The 23,272-nt window shown below is 38.0% G+C and overlaps 1 protein-coding gene across 1 annotated transcript in view; it reads left to right on the top strand.

Moving 5' to 3' along the window:
* Positions 1-22,656, top strand: part of TEX11 (testis expressed 11) — a 203,933-nt gene extending 181,277 nt beyond the window's left edge. The window contains exons 29-30 of the mRNA XM_027534571.1: positions 21,205-21,369; positions 22,408-22,656. Of these exons, the coding sequence (XP_027390372.1) occupies positions 21,205-21,369; positions 22,408-22,479 (237 nt within the window). The 3' untranslated portion in view covers positions 22,480-22,656. The remainder of the gene's footprint in view (positions 1-21,204; positions 21,370-22,407) is intronic.
* The last annotated feature ends 616 nt before the right edge of the window (positions 22,657-23,272 follow it).

Genomic DNA, 23,272 nt, shown 5'->3' with positions numbered 1-23,272 from the left:
AAGCTTTTTAGGTTGATGTAGTCCCATTTGTTTGTCTTTTGTTTTCCTTGTCTTTGGAGACTGATCCACAAAAACATCACTAAGACCAGTGAGTTTAATGCCTATGCTTTCTTCTAGGACTTTTATGGTTTCAGGTCTTACATTCAAGTCTTTAATCCATTTTGAGTTCATTTTTGTGTATGGTGTAAGATAGTGTCTCAGTTCAGTTCAGTCACTCAGTTGTGTCTGACTCTTTGAGACCCCATGAATCACAACATGCCAGGCCTCCCTCACCGACTCCCGGAATTTACTCAAACTCATGTCCATTGAGTCGGTGATGCCATCCAACCATCTCATCCTCTGTCGTCCCCTTCTCCTTCTGCCCCCAATCCCTCCCAGCATCAGAGTCTTTTCCAACGAGTCAACTCTTCGCATGAGGTGGCCAAAGTATTGGAGTTTCAGCTTCAGCATCAGTCCTTCCAATGAACACCCAGGACTGGTCTCCTTTAGGATGGACTGGTTGGATCTGCTTGCAGTCCAAGGGACTCTCAAGAGTCTTCTCCAATGCCACAGTTCAAAAGCATCAATTCTTCAGCACTCAGCTTTCTTCACAGTCCAACTCTCACATCCATACATGACTACTGGAAAAACCATAGCCTTGACTAGACGGACCTTTGTTGGCAAAGTAATGTCTCTGCTTTTCAATATGCTATTTATGTTGGTCATAACTTTCCTTCCAAGGAGTAAGCGTCTTTTAATTTCATGGCTGCAATCACCATTTGCAGTCATTTTGGAATCCAAAAAAATAAAGTCTGACACTGTTTCCACTGTTTCCCCATCTACTTCCCATGAAGTGATGGGACCAGATGCCGTGATCTTAGTTTTCTGGATGTTGAGCTTTAAGCCAACCTTTTCACTTTCCTCTTTCACTTTCATCAAGAGGCTCTTTAGCTCCTCTTCACTTTCTGCCATAGGGTAGTATCATAGTTTCACTCTCTTGCATGTGGCTGTCCAGTATTCTCAATGCCACTTATTTAAAAGACTGTCCTTTCTCCATTCTTTGCTCCTTTGTTGTAAATTAATTGTCTATGGTGGTTTGGTGGTTTAGTCACTAAGTCGTGTCTGACTCTTGCAACCCCATGGACTGTAACCTGCCAAGCTCCTCTGTCCATGGGATTTTCCAGGCAAGAATGCTGGAGTGGATTGCCATTTCCTTCTCCAAGGGATCTTCGCAACCCAGGAATCGAACCCTGGTCTCCTGCATTGCAGGTAGATTTGAAAAGTTGTTGAACCACACAAAGACCCTGGGATTCTTGGCCTCCGGAGGAGGAGAATTCAGTCTGGGGCCAGAGACGAGACTTGATCACTCAGAGCTTTTGTGTAATAAAGTTTTATTAAAGTATAAAGGAGATAGAGAAAGCTTCTGACATAGACATCAGAAGGGGGGAGAAAGAGTACCTGCTTGCTTAGTGTTAGCAATGGAGTTATATACTCTCCAAAGAATCCAAAGAATGTCTGAAGGTGGTAAAGGCCTCACCAGACCTCCTCCCATAATTTACATTTTAAGATAACAGAATTAGCCAGAAGGTTTAATCCAGAGACTGTCCTCAGGCAGGATACATTACTGTTATATAATCCTTGTAAAGACCAGGCCTACTCCCATAATTTACATTTTAAAATAACAGGATTAGCCAGGTTTAATCCAGAGACTGTCCTCAGGCAGGATACATAATCCTAAGGAATGTAGAAGAAAGAAAAGTTTGTCCTTTCTTCCTCCTTGAGAATTCCAGACCCCTCTCTCATTGGGGACCCCTACATTTCTTCACAACCTGCCTAGGAAATGACTCTCGCAGATTCTTTACCAACTGAACTATGAGGGAAGCCCAAATTATCTATATGAGTGAATTATTACTGGGCTGTCAAATCTGTTGCATTGATCTGTGTGTCTTTTTGTTCCAGGACCATACTATTTAATTATTATCACTTTATTGTATACTTTGAAATCAGGAAGTGATATACCTCCAGCTTTGTTCTTCTTTCTCAAGATTGTTTGGCTATTCAGGATTGTTTTGTGGTTCCAAACAAATTTAAAATTTTTTTCCAGTTGTGTGAAATATGCCATTAGAATTTTGATAGGGACTGCATTGAATCTTAAGATTGCTTGGGTGCTATGGATATTTTAACAATATTAATTCTTCCAATCTATGAGCATGGATTTGCTTATTTTCAGTTTCTTTCATCAGGATCTTATACTTTTCAGGGTACAGTTCTTTCACTTTTTGGTTAAATTTATTTTTAGGTATCTTACTCTTTTTAATGCAATTGTATATAGGATTTTTTTCTTAATTTCTCTTTCTGATAGTTTATTATTAGTGTATAGAAATAACACAGATTTCTATATATTAATTTTTTATCCTGTAACTTTACTGATTTCATTTATTAGTTCCAACAGTTTTTTGATGCAATCTTTAGGGTTTTCTATATGTACAGTGTCATGTCATCTGCAAATCATGGGTTTTACTTTTTTCTTTCTGATTTGGATGAATTTTATTTCTTTTTCTTGCCTAGTTGCTCTGAATAAGACATCCAAAACTATGTTTGTATCAAAGAGGTGAGAGTGGACATCCTTGTCTTGTTTCTGATCTTAAAGGAAAAGCTTTTAGCTTTTTGCTATTGAGTATGATGTTAGCTGTGGTTTTGTCATCAGTTCAGTTCAGATGCTCAGTCGTGTCTGACTCTTTGCGACCCCATGGACTGCAGCACACCAGGCCTCCCTGTCCATCACCAACTCCAGGAGCTTACTCAAACTCATGTCCATTGAGTCGGTGATACCATCCAACCATCTCATCCTCTGTCATCCCCTTCTCCTCCTACCTTCAATCTTTCCCAGCATCAGGGTCTTTTCAAATGAGTCAGCTCTTCTCATCAGGTGGCCAAAGTATTGGAGTTTCAGCTTTAGCATCAGTCCTTCCAGTGAACACCCAGGACTGATCTCCTTTAGGATGGACTGGTTAGATCTCCTTGTAGTCCAGGGGACTCCAACACCACAGTTCAAAAGCATCAATTCTTTGGTGCTCAGCTTTCTTTAAAGTCCAACTCTCACATCCATACATGACTACTGGAAAAACCATAGCCTTGACTAGACGGACCTTTGTTGACAAGGTAATGTCTCTGGTTTTTAATATGCTATCTAGGTTGGTCATAACTTTCCTTCCAAAGAGTAAGTGTCTTTTAATTTCATGGCTGCAATCACCATTTTCAGTGATTTTAATGGGCTCAATAAAGGACAGAAGTGGTATGGACCTAACAGAAGCAGAGGATAGTAAGAAGAGGTGGCAAGAATACACAGAAGAACTGTACAAAAAAGATCTTCACGACCTAGATAATCACAATGGTGTGATCACTCACCTAGAGCCAGACATCCTAGAATGTAAAGTCAAGTGGGCCTTAGGAAGCATCACTACGAACAAAGCTAGTGGAAGTGATAGAATTCCAGTTGAGCTATTTCAAATCCTAAAAGATGATGCTGTGAAAGTGCTGCACTCAATATGTCAGCAAATTTGAAAAACTCAGCAGTGGCCACAGGACTGGAAAAGGTCAGTTTCATTCCAGTCCCTAAGAAAAGCAATGCCAAAGAATGCTGAAACTACCGCACAATTGGACTCATCTCACACGCTAGGAAAGTAATGCTCAAAATTCTCCAAGCCAGGCTTCAACAATACGTGAACCGTGAACTTCCAGATGTTCAAGCTGGTTTTAGAAAAGGCAGAGGAACCAGAGATCAAATCAACATCCGCTGGATCATCGGAAAAGCAAAAAAGTTCCAGAAAAACATCTATTTCGGCTTTATTGATTATGCCAAAGCCTTTGACTGTGTGGATCACAATAAACTGTGGAAGATTCTTCAAGAGATGGGAATAGCAGACCACCTGACCTGCCTCCTGAGAAATTCTGTATGCAGGTCAAGAAGCAACAGTTAGAACTGGACATGGAACAACACACTGGCTCCAAATAAGGAAAGGAGTACGTCAAGGCTGGATATTGTCACCCTGCTTATTTAACTTATATGGAAAGTACATCATGAGAAATGCTGGGCTGGATGAAGCACAAGCTGGAATCAAAATTGCTGGGAGAAATATCAATAACCTCAGAGATGCAGATGACACCACCCTTATGGCAGAAAGTGAAAAAGAACTAAAGAGCCTCTTGATGAAAGTGAAAGAGGAGAGTGAAAAAGTTGGCTTAAAACTCACCATTCAAAAACCTAAGATCATGGTTTTGTCATATACAGCTTTTATTATGTTGAGGCACATTCCCTTGCTACCCACTGTTTTGAGCTTTCATCATAAGTGGATGTTGAATTTGATCAAATGCTTTTTTTGTGTCTACTGAGATGATGTAATTTTTATTCCTTCATTTTGTTATATGGTATATCATATTGATTGATTTGCAGATGTTGAACCATCTTTGCATCCCTGGAATAAATCCCACTGAACCATGGTGTATGATTCTTTTAATGAATTGTTAACTTGGGTTTGCTACTGTTTTATTGAGAATTTTTGCATCTGTGTTGATCAACAATATTGGCTTGTAATTTTCTTTGCTTGTGGTATTCTTGTTTGCTTTCAGTATCAGGGTAATGCTGGCCTCATAAAATGTGTTAGAAAATGTTCCCTCTTCTTTAATTTTTTGGAAGAGTTTTAGAAGGATGGGTAGTAAATCTTTAATTTTTGGAAGCATTTACCAGGGAAGCCATTCCATCCTGAACTTTTGTTTGTTGGGAGGTGTTTTATTACTGATCTAATCTCCTTTACTAGTAATTGATCTATTCAGTTTTCTATTTATTCATGATTCAATCTTGGTAGGTTGTATGCTTCTAGGAATTGGCCCATTACTTCTGGGTTGCCCAATTTGTTGACTTATAATTATTCATATTATTCTCTTATGATCCTTTGTATTTATGTAGTATCAATTACAACATTTACTCTTTCATTTCTGATTTTATCTATTTGAGTCCTCTTTTTTTTCTTGGTTAGTCTAAACTAAAGGCTCCTCAAGTTTGTTTGTCTTCTCAAAGAACCAGCTCTTGGCTGTGTTGATCTTTTCTATAATCTTTTTAGTGTTTACTTCATTATTTCTGCTCTGATCTTTATTATTTTCTTCCTTCCACTAATTTTGGGTTTCATTTGTTCTTTCTTCTCTGGTTTCTTTACATGTAAATTTAGTTTGTTTATGGAACAACTTTTGCTCTATCCCATAGATTTTGGTACATAATATTTATGTTTTATTTTTATTTTTTGGGGTATATTTTGAGTTCTCTTTTGATTTCTTCTAAGGCCAGTTGGTTTTCAGTAGCATGTTGTTTTATATCCACATCTGTGTGGTTTTTCTGGTTTTCTTCTTGTAATTGATCTTGAGTTTTTTATGGTCTTATGGTCAGAATGGAGAAGGAAATGGCAACCCATTCCACTGTTCTTGCCTAGAGAATTCCATGGACAGTAGAGCCTGGCGGGCTGCTGTCCATGTGGTCACACAGAGTCAGACATGACTGAAGCGACTTAGCGTGCATGCATGCATTGGAGAAGGAAATGGCAACCCACTCCAGTATTCTTGCCTTGAAAATCCCAGGGACAGAGGAGCCCAGTGGGCTGCCATCTATTCGGTCGCACAGAGTCAGACATGACTGAAGTGACTTAACAGCACCAGCAGCAGCAACATGGTCAGAATAGACACTTGATATGATTACAGTCTTCTTAAATTTATTGAGACTTGTTTTATGGCCTAATATGTGATCTATCCTGGAGAATGTTGCATGTGCACGAGAAGACTATTCTGCTGCTTTTGGATGGAGTGTTCTGTATATGTCTGTTAAGTCCATTGGACTAATGTGTCATTAAGGCCAATATTTTCTCATTGCTTCTCTGTCTGGATGATCCATCCCTTGCTGTAAGTGAGGTGTTAAAATCCCCTACTATTATTGGGTTGTTTTCAGTTTCTCCCTTTAGGTTCATTAATACTTGATTTACATATTTTAGGTGCACATATACTTATAAGGTGCTTTGTATCTTTCTGAACTGACCTCTTTATCATTATGTAGTGCCCTTCTTTTTCTTTTATTATAGTTTTTATTTTGAAGTTTGTTTTGTCTCATTTGAGTATAGCTACACTACCTTTCTTTGGTTTCTTTTGCATGGAATATCTTTTTCCATCCCTTCACACTGCCTGGGTCTGTCCTTAGTTCTGAAGTAAATCGCTTGTAGATAGCATGTATAGTTCCTGTTTTTCAATCCATTCAGCCACTCTGTGTCTTTTGATTATGAGTGTTTCATACTTACCTTTAAAGTAATTATTGATAGGTATGTATTTACTGCTATTTTGTTAATTATTTCCTATTTCTTTCTGTAGTTTTTTTCTGTCCCTTTTTCTTCTCTTTCTCTCTTCCTTTGTGCTTTAGTGGCTTTCTTTAATGTTTCTTTTGAGTGTTTCCTATAATTTTTTTCTTTGTGGTTACCATGAGGTTCACATGTAACAGTCTGTGTATATACCAGTTTCTTATAAGTTGTTAGTAAATTAACATTAAACTCATTCCAAAGCTTACATTTTTGCTCCATCCTTTACAAGTTTTATATTTTTGATGGCACCATTTATGTATTTTCATTTTATGTATCCCTTAACTAATATTGTAATTATAGTTAATTTTACTGCTTTTGTCTTTTAACCTTCATATTTCTTCATAAGTGATTGATCTACTACTTTTACTATACATTTACCTTTTTCCAGTGAGAGTATTACTTTTATATGTTTCCTTTTTATCAGTTACTGCCTTTTTTTTAGCTTAGAGAAATTCCTTTAACATGTCTTGTGAGGCATGCTTAGTGATGAATTCCTAAAAGAGTTGAAGCTTTTGCTTATCTGGAAATCTCTTAATCACTCCCTCAATTCTGAGTGATAACCTTACTGGGTAGAAAATTCATGGTTGAAAATTTTTTCCTTTCAGCACTTTCAATATGTCTTGCCACTCCCTTCTGACTTGCAAATTATCTGCTGAAATATCTGCTAATAGTCTTATGTGGTTTCCCTTGAATGTAATGTTGTTTTTTCTCTTGCTGCTTATAAGATTCTCTCTTTATCCTTAACTTTTACCATTTTAATTATACTGTATCTTGGTGTGGTTTTCTTTGGGTTCATCTTATTTGTAACTCTCTGGGTTTTCTGGACCTAGATGTCTGTTTCCTCTCCTAGATGGGGGTTGTTTTCAACCATTATTTCTTCAAGTAATTTTTCTGGCCCTTCTTCTCTCTCTTCTCCTTCTGGGACCCCTTTAATGTGACTAATAATATTCTTGATGTTTATCTAAGAGGTCCCTTAAAATATCTTTACTTTTTTTTAAATTCACTTTTAAATTCTTTTTTCATTTTGTTGCTCTAAGTGATTTCCATTACTTTATCTTCCAGCTCACTAATTTGCTGTTAAATCCCTGAAATGCATTTTTAGCTCAGTTATAACTTCTGTTTGGTTCTTTCTTATAGTAATATTTTCTTCTCTATTATTCTCCTGAGTTTGGTGAGCATCTTTTTAACCATTATTTTAAACACTTTATAAGGTAGATTGTTTATGTACTTTTCATTAAAATCTTTTTCTGGGGATTTGGTCTTTGGCTTGGAACATTTTCTTTTATATCCTCATTTTGTCTGACTCTGTGCTTTAAGTGAAGTGAAATGAAGTGAAATTGCTCAGTCGTGTCTGACTCTTTGCAACCCTATGGTCTGTAGCCTACCAGGCTTCCCCATCCGTGGGATTTTCCAGGCAAGATGCTATGCTTATCTACATATATTAGGCAAAATAGCTACCTCTCCTGGTCTTGAATGAGAGTTCTTGTGTAATAGATGATCTATGGAGCCTGGAAACACATTCTTCCCTGGACTCAGAGCCAAGCACTAAAGAGATGTCCCTTATGTGGGTTTTTGTGGGGCCACAGCTGCTAATGGGGAGAGTGAGGCAAAGTGTGTGTGCTTATGCCCTCAGTTGTAGCACAGCTGTTGCGTGGAAGGTTGAAGATGGGGTGCATGCTGACCTGGTTGAAGAACAGTTGTTATATCGGGGCTGGGCTCAGGGTGCTCCCCTGGCCCAGCTGTGGTAAGATTGCTGTGCAGGTGGAAAGCACAGGATAACTGCCTGATCTCATTGCATTGCAACTGCTTCACTCAGGAGGGTGGGGGGCGGTGTTCTCACCCAGTCCATGTATAGTACAGCTGTTGTGTGAGGTAGGCAAGTGCTCAGGGTGCTCACCCAGCCAGGTTGTTGTGTAGGGTGTGCAGAGCATGTACAATTGTGTAACCAGGCTAGAGAGTGGACACAAAAAATGTCATCTACCAGCTTAGTCACCAGCAGTTTAGGATATGCTTCTGTCCCTAGAGAAAGTCTCAGGAAGTTTCTGCCTCCCCAGTAGCTGCTGTAAGATCAGTAAGTAGGTCTCCCTTACTTTAGGTGCTTTTCAAACTGTTGCTTTTCCTCTGGATCTCAGTGTGAATGGGATTGTCTATGAACCATTTAAATGCAGGTTCTTCATTCCCTATAGTTCTTCAATTCTCCTGGAACTCTTAATCCCCATTGATTTTTAAAACCAGACATTTTGGGATCTTGTCTTTCTGTTGCTGGATCCAGGGGTTGGGGTGCCTGTTCTGGGGTTCAATCTCTTCACTCCTCAAGGGAAAATTCCATATTTTGGTATCCCTCACAACTGTGGGTACACTGCTCCTAGAGTGGAATCCCAGGCAAGACCATGTCTCTGCCTCTCCTACCTGTTTCAAAGTGTCTCCTTTATCTTTTGTTTGGGAAAGTGCTGTCCATCTAGTTTTCAGGTCTTTTTCAAAGTAAAATCATTCCAAATATAGCTGTAAATTTGTTGTGTTCATAAGAAGAATTGTGTTCATGGTTTTCCTTTTTGAACCTCTCCCTTCAGTCTCTTTTTTTTACATTAAAGTTTAGTTGACTTAAAATATTGTGTTAATTTCAGATATTATAAGATATTGAATATTGTTCCCTGCACTATACAGTAGCACCTTGGTACTTATTTATTTTACCTATAGTAGTCTGTATCCATTAATCCAGTACTCCTAATTTATCTCTCCCTCCTTTTCTCCCTCTGTGGTAACCCCAAGTTTGTTTTCTCTATGAGTTTGTTTCTGTTTTGTATGTAGATTCATTTGTTTTATTTTTTACCTTCCACATATAATATTTGTATTTCTCTCTCTTACTTACTTCGCTTAGTATGATATTCACTAGGTCCATCCATGTTGCAGCAAATTGCATTATTTCATTTTTTTATAGCTAATATTCCATTGGATGTATATATTCCACATCTTCTTAAGCCAGTTGTATATTGATGGGCACTTGAGTTGTTTCCTTGTTTTGACTATTGTAAATAATGTTGTTTATGAACATTGGGGTGTATGTATCTTTTCAAAATAGAGTTTTCATCTTTTCCACATATATGCCTAGGAGTGATATTGCTGGATCATGTGATAACTCTCTTTTTAGTTTTTTAAGGAAACTCCATACTGTTTTCCATAGTGGTGCCACCAGTTTACATCCTCATCAACAGTGTAGGAAGGTCTCCTTTTCTCCACACCCTTTCCAGAATTTATTATTTGTAGATTTCTTGATGATGGCCATTCTGACCGATGATAACTCATTGTGGTTTCGATTTGCATTTCTCTAGTGATTAATGATCTCGAGCATCTTTTCATGTGCCTATTGGCTATCTGTACATCTTCTTTGGAGATGTGTCTATTTAAGTTTTCTGACAATTTCTATTGAGCTTTTTGATACTGAATTATATAAACTTCTTATATTTCAGATATTATACCATTGTTTGTTGAATTATTTGCAAATAATTTCTGTCATTCTGTAGGTTGTCTTTTTGTTTTATTGATGTTTTCCTTATAATTTGTTTTTATTTTGTTTGCCTTGGAAGACTGACCAAAGAAAACATTGCTGTGATTTATGTCAGGTAATGTTTTGCGTATGTTAACTTCTAGGAGTTTTTTGGTGTCAGGTCTTATATTTAGGTCTTTAAACCATGTTGAGTTTATTTTTGTATATAGTATGAGGGAGTGTTCTAATTTTATTGATTTACATGTAGCTGTCCAGCTTTTCCAACACCACTTGCTAAAGACTCCTTGTCTCCATTATATATTATGCCTCCTTTGTCATTATTGTTGTTCAGTCGCTCAGTCATATCTGACTCTTTGTGAACTCATGGACTGTAGCATGCCAGTCCACATGGTAGCATGTGCTTTACCATCTCCTGGAGCTTGCACAAACTCATGTCTCATCCTCTGTCGTCCCCTTCTCCTCCTGCCTTTAGTCTTTCTCAGCATCAGGGTCTTTCCCAATGAGTTGACTCTTCACATCAGGTGGCCAAAATATTGGAGCTTCAGCTTCAGCATCAGTCCTTCCAATGAATATTTAGGATTGACTGATGTGATCTTCTTGCAGTCCAGGGGACTTTCAAGAGTCTTCTCCAACACCACAGTTCAAAAGTATTCTTCAGTATTCAGCCTTCTTTATGGTCCAGCTCTTACATCCATACATGAATACTGGAAAAACCATGGCTTTGACTATATGGACCTTTGTTGGCAAAGTAATGTCTCTGCATTTTAATATGCTGTCTAGGTTAGTCATAGCTTTTCTTCCAATGAGCAAGCATCTTTTAATTTCATGGCTTCAATCACCATCTACACTGATTTTGGAGCCCAAGAAAATAAAGTCTCTCACTGTTTCTGTTGTTTTCCCATCTATTTGCCACGAAGTGATGGGACTGGATGCCATGATCTTAGTTTTTGAATGCTGAGTTTTAAGCCAGCTGTTTCACTCTCCTCTTTCACTTTCATCAAGAGGCTCTTTAGTTCTTCTTCACTTCTGCCATAAGGGTGGTGTCATCTGCATCTCTGAGGTTATTGATATTTCTCCCTGCAATCTTGATTCCAGCTTGTGCTTCATCCAGCCCGGCATTTCACGTGATGTACTCTGCATATAAGTTAAATAAGCAGGGTGACAATATACAGCCTTGAGATACTCCTTTCTCAATTTGGAACCAGTCTGTTGTTCCATGTCCAGTTTTATTGCTTGACACCAAGAGCACAAGCAATAAAATTTTTAAAATCAATAAATTAGATAATAGCAAAATTAAAATTTTTCGGCAAAGGACCATCAAGGAAGTGAAAAGGCAACCCACAGAAGGGCAGTAAATGTTGGGAAATGATACATTTGTTAAAGGACTTGTGCTTAGAATATAGAAAGAGCTCTTACAACTTGACAATATAAAAACAAATTTTTTAATGGACAAAGGATGTGTATAGACAGTTCTCCAAAGAACATATTCACATGACCAGTAAGCATACAAAAGATTCTTGACATCATTAGTCATCAGAGATAGGCACATCAGAACACAGTGATCAAAAAAAAAGTGATCTACCACTTGATACCCACTAAGATGGGTATAATCAGAAAGACATACAATAATAAGTATTGACAAGGATGTGGAGAAATTGGTGATCTCATACACTGTGTTACTCTACAGTAGTACAGCTGCTTTGGAAAACAGTCTGGCTAAGTTCTTTAGAAGGTTAAACATGGAGTTACCACATAACCCAGTAATTTCAGTTCAAGGTATATACCCATAAAAAATTAAAACAAATGCTAAACAAAGACATATATAGAAATGTTCATAGCAGCATTATTCATAATAGCCAAAAATGGGAGCAACCTAAATGTCTACCAACTGATGAATGGATAAACAAAATGTCATATGGCCATTAAAAAAATGAAGTGTTGATACATGCTACAACATGGACCTTGAAAACATTGTGCTAAATGAAAGATGACTTAGGACATTTATCTGAAATGTCCAGAATGGTCCAATTTATAAAAGACAGAAATTAGATTAGTGGTTACCAAGGGACTGGGGGGGAGATGGGTATTGACTGCTAATGGGCACAGTTGTTTCCTTTTAGGGGGATGAAAATATTCTAAAATTGATTGTGGTAGTGGTGGCAGAATTCTGTGAGTATACTAAGAGCTGTTGAATTGTACACTTCAAAATAGGTAAATGGTATGGTATGTGAATTGTATCTCAGTAAAGCTGATATACTTCAGGACCCCTGAAGAGAACTTGAAAAGATGGCATTTGTGTTCCAGAACATCTGCAATTTTGTTAGAGATATGTATGATCGCTATATTTATTAAGATCTTAAGGACAGAGAAAACTGGCTTCAGATATGAGCGCGAGAAAGTCGTAAGTGCAAACACCTCTATTTGCTGGAGTTGGTTTGTATATTACCATAGGCAAGCCTGTGTTGCATCGGGGTGAGTAGCTGCATAGATGCATTTCTTTGTTGAAGATTAATGGTTCACCTGAGCAGTGCTGAACAGGAGGGTAGTTAATGCAAATGAAAATAAAACTCTTTGAGTTCCCTAACTCGTTGAATGGCACTGTCATTCTTGTAGTTATCCAAGCTAGACATCTAGGAGTTATCCTCAACTCCTCCCTCACTCCCATTTCTATTACTAAGTCCTGTCAATTCTACCTCCTAAATATCGTGTCCATTCATTTTTTCTCATCTTCCACCATCACCAACCTAGTTCAGGTTATCATCTCTTACCTCGGCTACTACAGGAAACTTTTAGCTGGTCTCCTAGCATCTCTTGCTTTCTTCATCTCTCCATCTAGCAACCAGAGTGATCTTTTAAATTTTCAAATACATACGACCTTGCTTAATCTCCTTCAGTAATTTCCCATTGCTCTTAAAAACCAAAATCCTGAACATGACCTACAAGGGCCTGCCTACCTGTCTGTCCTCATCTTGAGTCACTCTTTCCATCACTGTCTGTACTGCTAACCACACTATACAAGGCCACCAGTTGCTATCTCCCTAGACAAATTTGAAGACCTCTTTCTTGACCCTGGCCTTCATAAACCACTGCCTTCCTTACTGAAATTGTCTTTTCTTCTGTCCTTTATTTTCTCATCGCTCTTCTGTGTTATCTTTCTCCTCTTACCACCCAACTATGAACATTTCTAATATTCTCTACTCTTTCCTTCTCCATATTCTATAATCTGTCATTTAAATGGGTTGATATTCTCCAACCTGAGTTCCAGTCCATATCTGCAACAGCCTGCGTATCTCCAAAGTTGCCTCAGCCTCAACATGATTAAATTAGAACTTAACATTATCTTGATGCCTTATCCCCAGAAACATTTTATTCCAATTTCTTCTTTTAGTGGTATCAGCATTCTCTCAGCCATTCAAACTATATACTTTAAGCCATTTTTAATTGACCTGTCTTCCATTCCCCATATCAATCCAAGTTATACTGATTCTTCCTTTAGAACTTTTCTTACATTTTTCCATTTCCATTGTCACTGTTCTAGTTCTGACCCTCATCACATCATACTTTGTCTCTTACAAGTCCATTTAGTCTCACTGTATTTGTTTTCTCACACTCAGGTCTGTTCTAAATACCGTTATCATTTCAGTCTTATTAAAACTCCACTTTTATCATGTAACTTTCCTTCTCAGAAGGTTTCAGTGACTTCATTGCCAGCAGAATAAATTTCAAAATCTGTAGCCTGTTATGAAAAACCTTTAACACTCCAGCCCAATGTTGTACAAACTAACTTCCACAATATGTTAGTAAATGATGTACATACTCTGGATTAAACAAAGTTAACATAGTTTCTTCATTACTGTAAAACTTCCTAAAACTTTTAACGAACTAATGTTCATTATAACGCTCCAAGAGGTTATATATAGAATGTAGTACTTCCAAAATGTATTTGACTAAAGAACTCTATTTTTATACACCATCTGTTAACATTTTTCATGACACTAATGTTTAAGGAAAAGCATCTAGGAAGTGCTTAGGTAGCCCCATCCTACATTTCCAGTCCTATTTCCTACTAATTACCCTACATCAATTGTCTGCTTGGGCCAAATGACCATTAGTCCCCCTCAGACTCAAACACAGTCTGAGTCTATTGACTCAGTTCTGCCCACATGAAATGCCCATCTCTTTCTCTGTATATATTTTTTTAAGTTGAGATACAATTCATTTATCATAAAATTCACAATTTTAAAGTCTGCAATTCAGTGGTTTTTAGTATATACACAAAATCCTGCAAATATCATTAGTATCTAAATCCAGAACATCTTTCATCACCCTGAAAAGAAATCCCATAACTATTAGCAGTCACTCCCAATTCCCCCCTCCCTCAGCCCCTGGCAGCTACCAATCTGCTGTCTCTCTGGATTTGCCTATTCTGGACATTTCATATAACCTCTCTATAGCTAGATCACCTGTGCATCTACCCTAAGATCATGTCTATTTGTTTAGTCATTGTTCAGTTAATCAGTTAAAAATCACAACATGGTCATGTGTCAGGTTGTAAATATTCAAAGGTAGATGACATTCTGTCTTTAAGGAACTCCCAGCCTAGTGGGTTTGGAAGATCCCCTGAGAGGAGGGCATGGCAACCCACTCCAGTATTTTTGCCTGGAGAATCCCCATGGACAGAGGAGCATAGTGGGCTACAGTCCATGGGGTCGCAAAGAGTTGGCCATGACTGAGTGACTAAACAAAGCACACAGCACAGCCTAGTGGAGAAGACAGACAGTACAGCTTGTAAGTGCTGCTGTAGTGCTGTGAACAAAGTGTCATAGAAACAAAGTGGTGCATATGTATTCATTGTGGAGAGTCTTAGGGAAAGCCTAAGAGGAGGTAGCATTTGACTGGATGTTGATTGATTTGTTCATTCATTCACTTAGCAAATATGTATTGTGCCCTTATTATGTGCCTGGCACAGTGTTGGACCCTGAGGATACAAAGATGAACAAGAAAAGTTCCTATACTCAAGGAGCTCAACCTGGTAGAGGAGATACATAATGCACAGTTTAAAAACAATGTGATATAAGTTGTATTAGAGGAATGTAAAGCTTGCTGTGGGAACAGAGAAAGGAATAACTTTGCTTGTTAATTGGAAGAAAAAGTAGAACTTTATCAGGTGGATAAGGACTGGGTGGGAGTGGTAGCATTTCAAGCAGAAAAATTAGACCTCTGACTGGCAGCCCAATGCTCGTTCCTTTGACTGAGCTGAAGCATCTCATGCCTGTGTCATTCTGACTACTCCTTAATCATGTAACTGGTGTGATCCTCTGTATACATGGATAACTTTATACAGTGTCTCCCTGGAGGGATTATGTGTCATTCAGGATAAAAGCTTTGTCTTCTCCCTCTTAGCACCCTCATTCTCATAGTGTTTTATGCATAGTAATTTTTTATAAATCCACACGAGTGAAAGTACAGCTTAGATAATGTCATTGACACTCTCAAGAAACTGCTGCTCAGGTCTTCTATCATATGTCCCCTTTCAAGGGCTCAAAACTTCTTGTGTAGATGAACGGTTTTAATATGAAATGAGCACACAAGTGGTCCCTTTGTGGTCCATCTCCTATACGAGAATTGTGAAAGTAGCTCCTTAGACTAATCCTTTTTGCTATTGCAAAATCTGTGATCAACCATGTTAAAAGACAAAGGGGAAATTGGTTAAAGATGGCAGAGGAGAAGGACATGTGTTCATCTCCTCCTACAAGAGCACCAAAATTTCAACTAGGTGTTGAGCAACCATCAACAGTAGGACCCTGGAACCTACCAAAAAATATACCCCACATCCAAAGACAAAGGAGAAGCTGCAACGAGACAGTAGGAAGGGCACAATCACAGTAAAATCAAATCCCATACCTGCCAGGTAAGTGATCCACAAACTGGAGAACAATAATAACAAAGAGCTTCTTGATAAAAGTGAAAGATACACAGATGAAACCACCCTTATGGCAGAAAGCGAAGAGGAACTAAAGAGCCTCTTGGTGAAAGTGAAAGAAGAGAGTAAAAAAGTTAAAGTGAATGTTAAGACTCAACATTCAAGAAACAAAGATCGTGGCATCTGGTCCCATCACTTCATAGCAAATAGATGGAGAAATAATGGAAACCATGACAGACTTCTTTTCTTGGGCTCCAAAATCACTGCAGATGGTGACTGCAGCCAAGAAATTAAAAGACGCTTGCTCCATGGAAGGAAAGTTATGACCAACCTAGACAGCTTATTAAAAAGCAGAGACATTACTTTGCCAACAGAAGTCCGTCTAGTCAAAGCTTTGGTTTTTCCAGTGGTCATGTATGGATGTGAGGGTTGGACTATAAAGAAAGCTGAGCGCTGAAGAATTGATGCTTTTGAACTGTGGTGTTGGAGAAGACTCTTGAGAGTCCTTTGGATTGCAAGGAGATCTAACCAGTTCATTCTAAAGGAAATCAGTCCTGAATATTCATTGGGAGGACTGATGCTGAAGCTGAAACTTCAGTACTTTGGCCACCTGATGTGAAGAGCGAACTCATTGGAAAAGACCCTGATGCTGGGAAAGATTGAAGGCAGGAGGAGAAGGGGACAGCAGAGGATGAGATGGTTGGATGGCATCACTGACTCCATGGACATGAGTTTGAGTAAACTCCATGAGTTGGTGATGGACAGGGAAGCCTGGCGTACTGCAGTCCATGGGGTCAAAAAGAATTGGACGTGACTGAGCAACTGAACTGAACATGATCCTGCCCACCAGAGCAAGACTCAGTTTTTCCCACCACCACTCCCTCCCATCAGGAAGCTTGCACAAGCCTCTTAGCCTTGTCCATCAGAAGACAGACAGAAGAAAGGAGGAGAGTCCCACAGAGCCTACAACAAAAACCACATTACAGAAAGTAATGATGAAAAAGCAGAAAGTTATGTCCCAGATGAAGGGACAAGATAAAACAACTAAATGAAGTGGATATAGACAACCTTCCTGAAAAAGAATTCAGAATAATGACAGTGAAGATGATCCAGAATCTCCGAAAAAGAATTGAGAAGGTGCAAGAAATATTTACCAAAGACCTACAAGAACTAAAGAACAAATAAACAGAGATGGACAATACACTAGAAGGAATCAATAGCAGAACAGCTGAGGCAGCAGAATGGATAAGTGACGTGGAAGACAGAATGGTGGAATTCACTCACTGCCACAAAGCAGAATATAGAAAAAAGAATGAATAGAAATGAAGATAGCCTCAGAGATCTCTGGGACAACATTAAACACACCAATATTTGCATTACAGGTGTCCCGGAAGGAGAAGAGAGAGAGAAAGGACCTGAGAAAATATTTGAAAAGAAATAGCTGAAAAATTCCCTAACATGGAAAAGGAAATAGTCAGCTAAGTCCAGGAATCATAGAGTGTCCCAGACAGAATAAACCCAAGGCAGAACACACCGAGACACATAGTAATCAAACTGACAAAAGTTAAAGACAAAGATAAGATATTAAAAGCAAAAAGGAAAAATGACTACTAGCATACAAAGGAACTCCCATAAGATTATCAGCTGATTTCTCAACAGAAATTCTACAAGCCAGAAGAGAATGGCATGATGTATTTAAAGTGATGAAAGAGAGGAACCTACAACCAAGAATACTCTACCCAGTGAGACTCTCATTCATATTTTATGGAGAAATCAAAAGCTTTCCAGACAAGCAAAAGTTAAACGAGAATTCAGCACCAGAAAACCCAAGATAAGGAGAAAAGATCTACAAAAATAAACCCAAAACAATTAAGAAAATGGTACTAGGATCATACATATTGATAATTACCTTAAATATAAATGGATTAAATGCACCAACCCAAAGACATAGAGTTGCTGGCTAGATGAAACCATGTGCTTGTACACACCTCCACTTACCACCTCAGTCTGCTTTTAACCCCCTAAATTGTATGTAATTATTTTGTATTGTTAGGTTAATCTTGTTTCCATTATGGCTTGTGATTATAATTATATTTTATTTTTTGTCTGGCTACGGATTGTGAAAACAGATAAACATCTTTTACTATTGTGATTATGTAACTATTACTTATTTAATACCTTTGTATCACGATTGGTCGACAGAAAATAACAGAATTCTATATCGCTAAAACTACCACTTAATAGAAAAACCTGTAATCACTTTTTAAATTTTTTTCATTTATTTTTAATTGAATGATAATTGCTTTACAATATTATGTTGGTTTCTGCCATACATCAACATGAATCAGCCATAGGTATATGTGTGTCCCCTCCCTCTTGAACCTCCCTCTCACCTCCCACCCCATCCCACCCCTCTAGGTTGTTACAGAGCCACAGTTTGAGCTCCGAGTCATACAGCAAATTCCCACTGGCTATCTATTTTACATATGGTAGTGTATATGTTTCTATGCTACTCTCTCCATTCGTCCCACCCTCTCCTTCCCCACCCCTGGTGTCCATAAGCCTGTTCTCTATGTCTGCATCTCTATTGCTGCTCCAAATAGGTTCATCAGTACCATCTTTCTAGATTCCATATGTATACATTAATATATGATATTTGTTTTTCTTTTTGACTTAACTTCACTCACTAGGTTCTTCACACTCTAGGTTCATCCACCTCAAATGCATTCCTTTTTATAGCTGAGTAATACTCCATTTTGTACATGTACCACAGCTTCTTTATCCATTCATCTGTCAACAGGCATCTAGGTTGCTTCCATGTCCTAGCTATTGTAAATAGTGCTACAGTAAACATTGGGGCACATGTATCTTTTTCATTTATGGTTTTCTCAGGGTATATGCCCAATAGTGGGATTGTTGGGTCATATAGTAGAAGTTTTAGTCCTAGTTTTTTAAGCATTCTCTATACTGTCTTCCATAGTGGCTGTATCAGTTTATGTAATTACTTTTTAAATCCAGATGCACATTAGAATTCTCTTGGGATTTTTTGAAAAATACAGATACTGTTTTTTCCTCCAAAGCTCCAGATGTGATTCTGATGAGCAGCCTTGTTTAAAAACAACTGAACTATATGATGATCTTTTATTTTTATGTAGTTTGTTTCACTTTTTCTATTTCATTTAGTTTATATTTTCCAATTTCTCTTGTTGTTGTTCTTTCTCAAGCCTTTATCAAGTGTAGTAGAAAAGGTTTTGTGTATATATGTATATGCATATATATAATTTATGATATGTATATATTTTAGAAAAATTATGAATTTTTCCTAGCTAAGAAATTTGACATTTTGATTCCACTTGTTTGACTAAGTATGAGTAGAATGCTAGATTTCTAATTTATATTCACTCAAAACTTAAATACAATTCCATTTATTCTGGCATATACTATTACTGCTAAAAATCTAGAAAGCTTATTATCTTAGTGATTTAAAAAATTTGAATGAGGCTTGAAACTTCTATTAAAATAATCCAATTCTGAGAATATAAAGAAATACTATGTTGTTGTAAAAAATGGAAAATTTAACATGTGCTGCAATATTATTAACTAAATTACAGATTTTGTTCAAATTTCACAAAATTTTATGCTAGTGTCCATTTTTTGTTCTCATAAATTATTCAAGATTCCACATTGTATTTAGTTACTTACATTGAGCAACTTCAGCTGCATTCAATAAATTCTGATAAATTCTCTTTTCATTTTTATTCTGTTGCAGATACTTTCTAATTTTCCTTGTTACAGCTTCTTAGATACATCCATCATTTAAAAGTGGACATTTAATTCCCAAATATATGGGTTTTTTTAAGTATCTTTGATATTAATCTCTCATTTGATATTAATTTCTTATTTAAATATTTTCTTCTCTGAAGTCACCCTGTGTTTTTTCACTCTTTTAACTTTATTGAGGCTTTCAGTGGCTAGGTTCAAAGGTCTCTCTTGGTACATGTTACATTGCATATGTGGGTTATTTTCAAATGTCTTTTGATACTGATTTCTAACATAATTCCATGGTGGTTAAAGACTGTGTATGATTTCAAAACCTTTCGACCGTGAAATTTTTGCACCTTGTTTTATGTCCCTGGATATGTCCTACTGTCTCCTGTTTTATAGTCTTTGGGAACTTGAATAGAATTTGCATCCTACTGTTTTTTGAAAATTGTGTAAATCTTAATTATGTTGAGTTGGTTCATAGTGCTTTTCGAGTCTGCTGCATCCTTCTACTTTTCTGTCTATTCATTCTATTAATTTTTGAGAGTTTGATATTGAAACTCCAACTAAAAATCTGAATTTATCTACTTAATAAGTGTAATATATAGTAGAACTCTATGTAACTTTGTTCTGTATTTTCCAAGTCTCCTATACATGCATTATCTATCATACACACGTATTTAATTTAAAAAATAAAATGAAAGAAAAAATTTAAAAAGAAATGTGTCCTGCATTCATAGCTAGGTAGATACTGTCAACACAAAGATTAGTATTTTTAAATTACAATAAGTTGACTTCAAGTAAAACAGATTACCCTCCGTAATCAGTTTTTACCTTCAAATCGAAAACTGAGGTTTCCTGGAGAAGGATTTCTGCCTCAAGATTGTAACAGAAATTCTGCCTGGGTTTCAAGCCTACTGGCCTGCCCTACAGGTTTCAGACTCAAGATCACAACATCATGAATTTATACATGATGTTGATTTATACATGATGAATTTATACAGATTTCAGACTCAAGATCACAATTACATGAATTTATAGCCTGCTAGCCTGCTCTACAGATTTCAAACTTGCCAACCCCTATATTGTGTGAGCCAGTTCCTTAAAATAAACCTCTATCGATATATGCAAAAAAATAAAGATTAATATAAGCTCTGTTCCAAACACAGGACTGATGCAGGTCAAGAAAATTAAGAGATTCAATAAAACTGCAGACTCAGTAAAACTGTTGACAAGCTTCTCTGAAAATTAGAGATAGGTATTAGGGAGATAATTGACTGAGGACAGCAACAAGGGAAGCTCCAAACAGGATACAGGTTTTTCTCCTGCTTCAGAAAAAAACAGAACTCAGTGCAGAGGGCTGCACTGAGAGACACTGCTGCACTCAGAGGGCTTCACTGCTTTTTTAGTTTATATGTCACTTCATGAGGTCTTGCTATGGAACATGCTACAGCTGACAGAACTTAAAGGTGCTCTTCTCCTCCTCTTCCGGAGCACAGGATTGCTCACAGAAGCTGTGGGTTTCTTCTTCAGTGTTGGCAGAGCACCCATTGTTTAATAATAATGGGATGCAGCTCTGATAGAATCAGTGCTACAGTGATTGTGACAGTAATACCTGTAAACTTCTTGTTCTTGGATTTTAGGAAGGCTACCCAGAAATGGAGGTTCTCTGTCTGATGATCAAGTCCTGGAATATTGGCATATTTCTTTACAGTGAACGCATGTATGTATCTACTGAAAAATGGTGCGGCCTGGCACTGCGTCTCCTTGACTACCTTGGCTCCCTCAAGAGCACCTATGAAACTCAGGTGAGGAAGGAGAAGGTTAGGGGTGGATGGCATGACTCAGGGGATAGAGAGGTTCTATCTAGCTCTCAGTAAAGACACAACCCTACCTTCGTTGACTAGGAAAGGATCTTGACCATTGTTCCTCTTGGTAGTTCCATGAACTGTAAGAGTTATGGGACTATAAACAGTAATTTCTTAATTACTGAAAGCCAGTAATTAGTGAAATTCTTAATTAGTGAAAACTAGGAAGAATGACAAACAAGGCAAATTTAGGAATAGCAAGTGGAATCTAAGAAAAATGCCAGGAGTGAGCTCAGGAAAGATGTATCACTGTCAGTGCCAGTGCACATAGGGAAGACCTCTCTGCAAACAGTGACTATTTAAAAAGACATTTTCTGCAGGAATTATTTTGAGCAGAATTATTTCTGGGCCCCTACCTCACCAGGAGAGGCTTGATGGAGAGAAAGTTTTTGTATCAAATAAGAGCAAAGGATATTTTATGTTTTAAGTACCTTATCTTTTATAATCAGATCAGATCAGTCAGTCAGTCGTGTCCGACTCTTTGCGACCCCATGAATTGCAGCACGCCAGGCCTCCCTGTCCATCACCAACTCCCGGAGTTCACTGAGACTCAACGTCCATCGAGTCAGTGATGCCATCCAGCCATCTCATCCTTTGTCGTCCCCTTCTCCTCCTGCCCCCAATCCCTCCCAGCATCAGAGTCTTTTCCAATGAGTCAACTCTTCGCATGAGGTGGCCAAAGTACTGGAGTTTCAGCTTTAGCATCATCCCTTCCAAAGAAATCCCAGGGCTGATCTCCTTCAGAATGGACTGGTTGGATCTCCTTGCAGTCCAAGGGACTCTCAATAGCTGCTAGTAAAATTAAACCTAGTGTCACAGGATCCCTTTTCCCCAAGAGAGCACTGTATGTTCTCCCCAGAGTGGTGCTTCAGGTCTCAGAAGGTAAAGGTTAGATTCTCATGCCATCAACATGGGTCTGGGAAGCTTTCCCACATTTCCCTTTCTCTCAAGAAATCTATTTGCTGTTCTCTTTCCCAGGTGAATATTCTGTACGGTGAGCTTATGGAAGCATTAGAAAAAAACAAGCGCTCAGCTTTTAATGAAGAGTGAGAACTGCTGGAACAAGATATATACACTGGCAAGCTGACAGCAACTTGAAGATGTGTACACGGTTCTAAGATGTTGAATGCTTAAATTCTTACCAGGCTTGCTGTTGTGCTTCTGTTTTCCCCTGCCCTGTTTTCTTGTTAAGTGAAATTTCCAAAAATAAAAGCATTTTGACTTTTACTATTGTGACCAGCTCATTTCTGAGGGACAAATGATTTTTCCAAAGTGCTAAGAAACATATATACATAATATATTGGGCTTTCCTGGTGGCTCAGACCGTAAAGAATCTGCCTGCAATGCAGGAGACCCAGGTTCAGTCCCTGGGCTGAGAAGATCCCCTGGAGGAGGAAATGGTAACCCACTCCAGTATTCTTGCCTGGAGAATTCCATAGACAGAGGAGCCTGGAGGGCTATAGTCCATGGGGTTGCAAAGAGTCAGACACAATGGAGCAATTATTCAGATAGCCCATGTGAGAGCAAGATGATTCATGCCCCATGTGAACAAAAGGGGATGTTCATGCTAATCCAATACAGATTGCATTTTATTCGAGAAGTGCTCTAATTCCCAATACCTGAACATAACAGAACCATAGACTCTTCATCAGATGGACCTTAGTGGTCTGTGGGCCCAGCATTGATCAGATTTCATGAAATCTATGACATTCTTGAGACTTGGTTGTCCAGGCTCTATCAGAACATATCCTGACAGAAAACAATCTTGAGACAATGCAGTCCACCTTTTTTTTTTTTGCTAATTGGTAAACTACACTTCCTCATACTGAACAGAAATTTGTCT

The sequence above is a fragment of the Bos indicus x Bos taurus genome, chromosome X (genome assembly GCF_003369695.1).
Source record: "Bos indicus x Bos taurus breed Angus x Brahman F1 hybrid chromosome X, Bos_hybrid_MaternalHap_v2.0, whole genome shotgun sequence".
Classification (NCBI taxonomy): Eukaryota; Metazoa; Chordata; class Mammalia; order Artiodactyla; family Bovidae; genus Bos; species Bos indicus x Bos taurus.
Note: the sequence above shows the minus strand (reverse complement) of the source record. Positions and strands in the feature narration are given on the sequence as shown.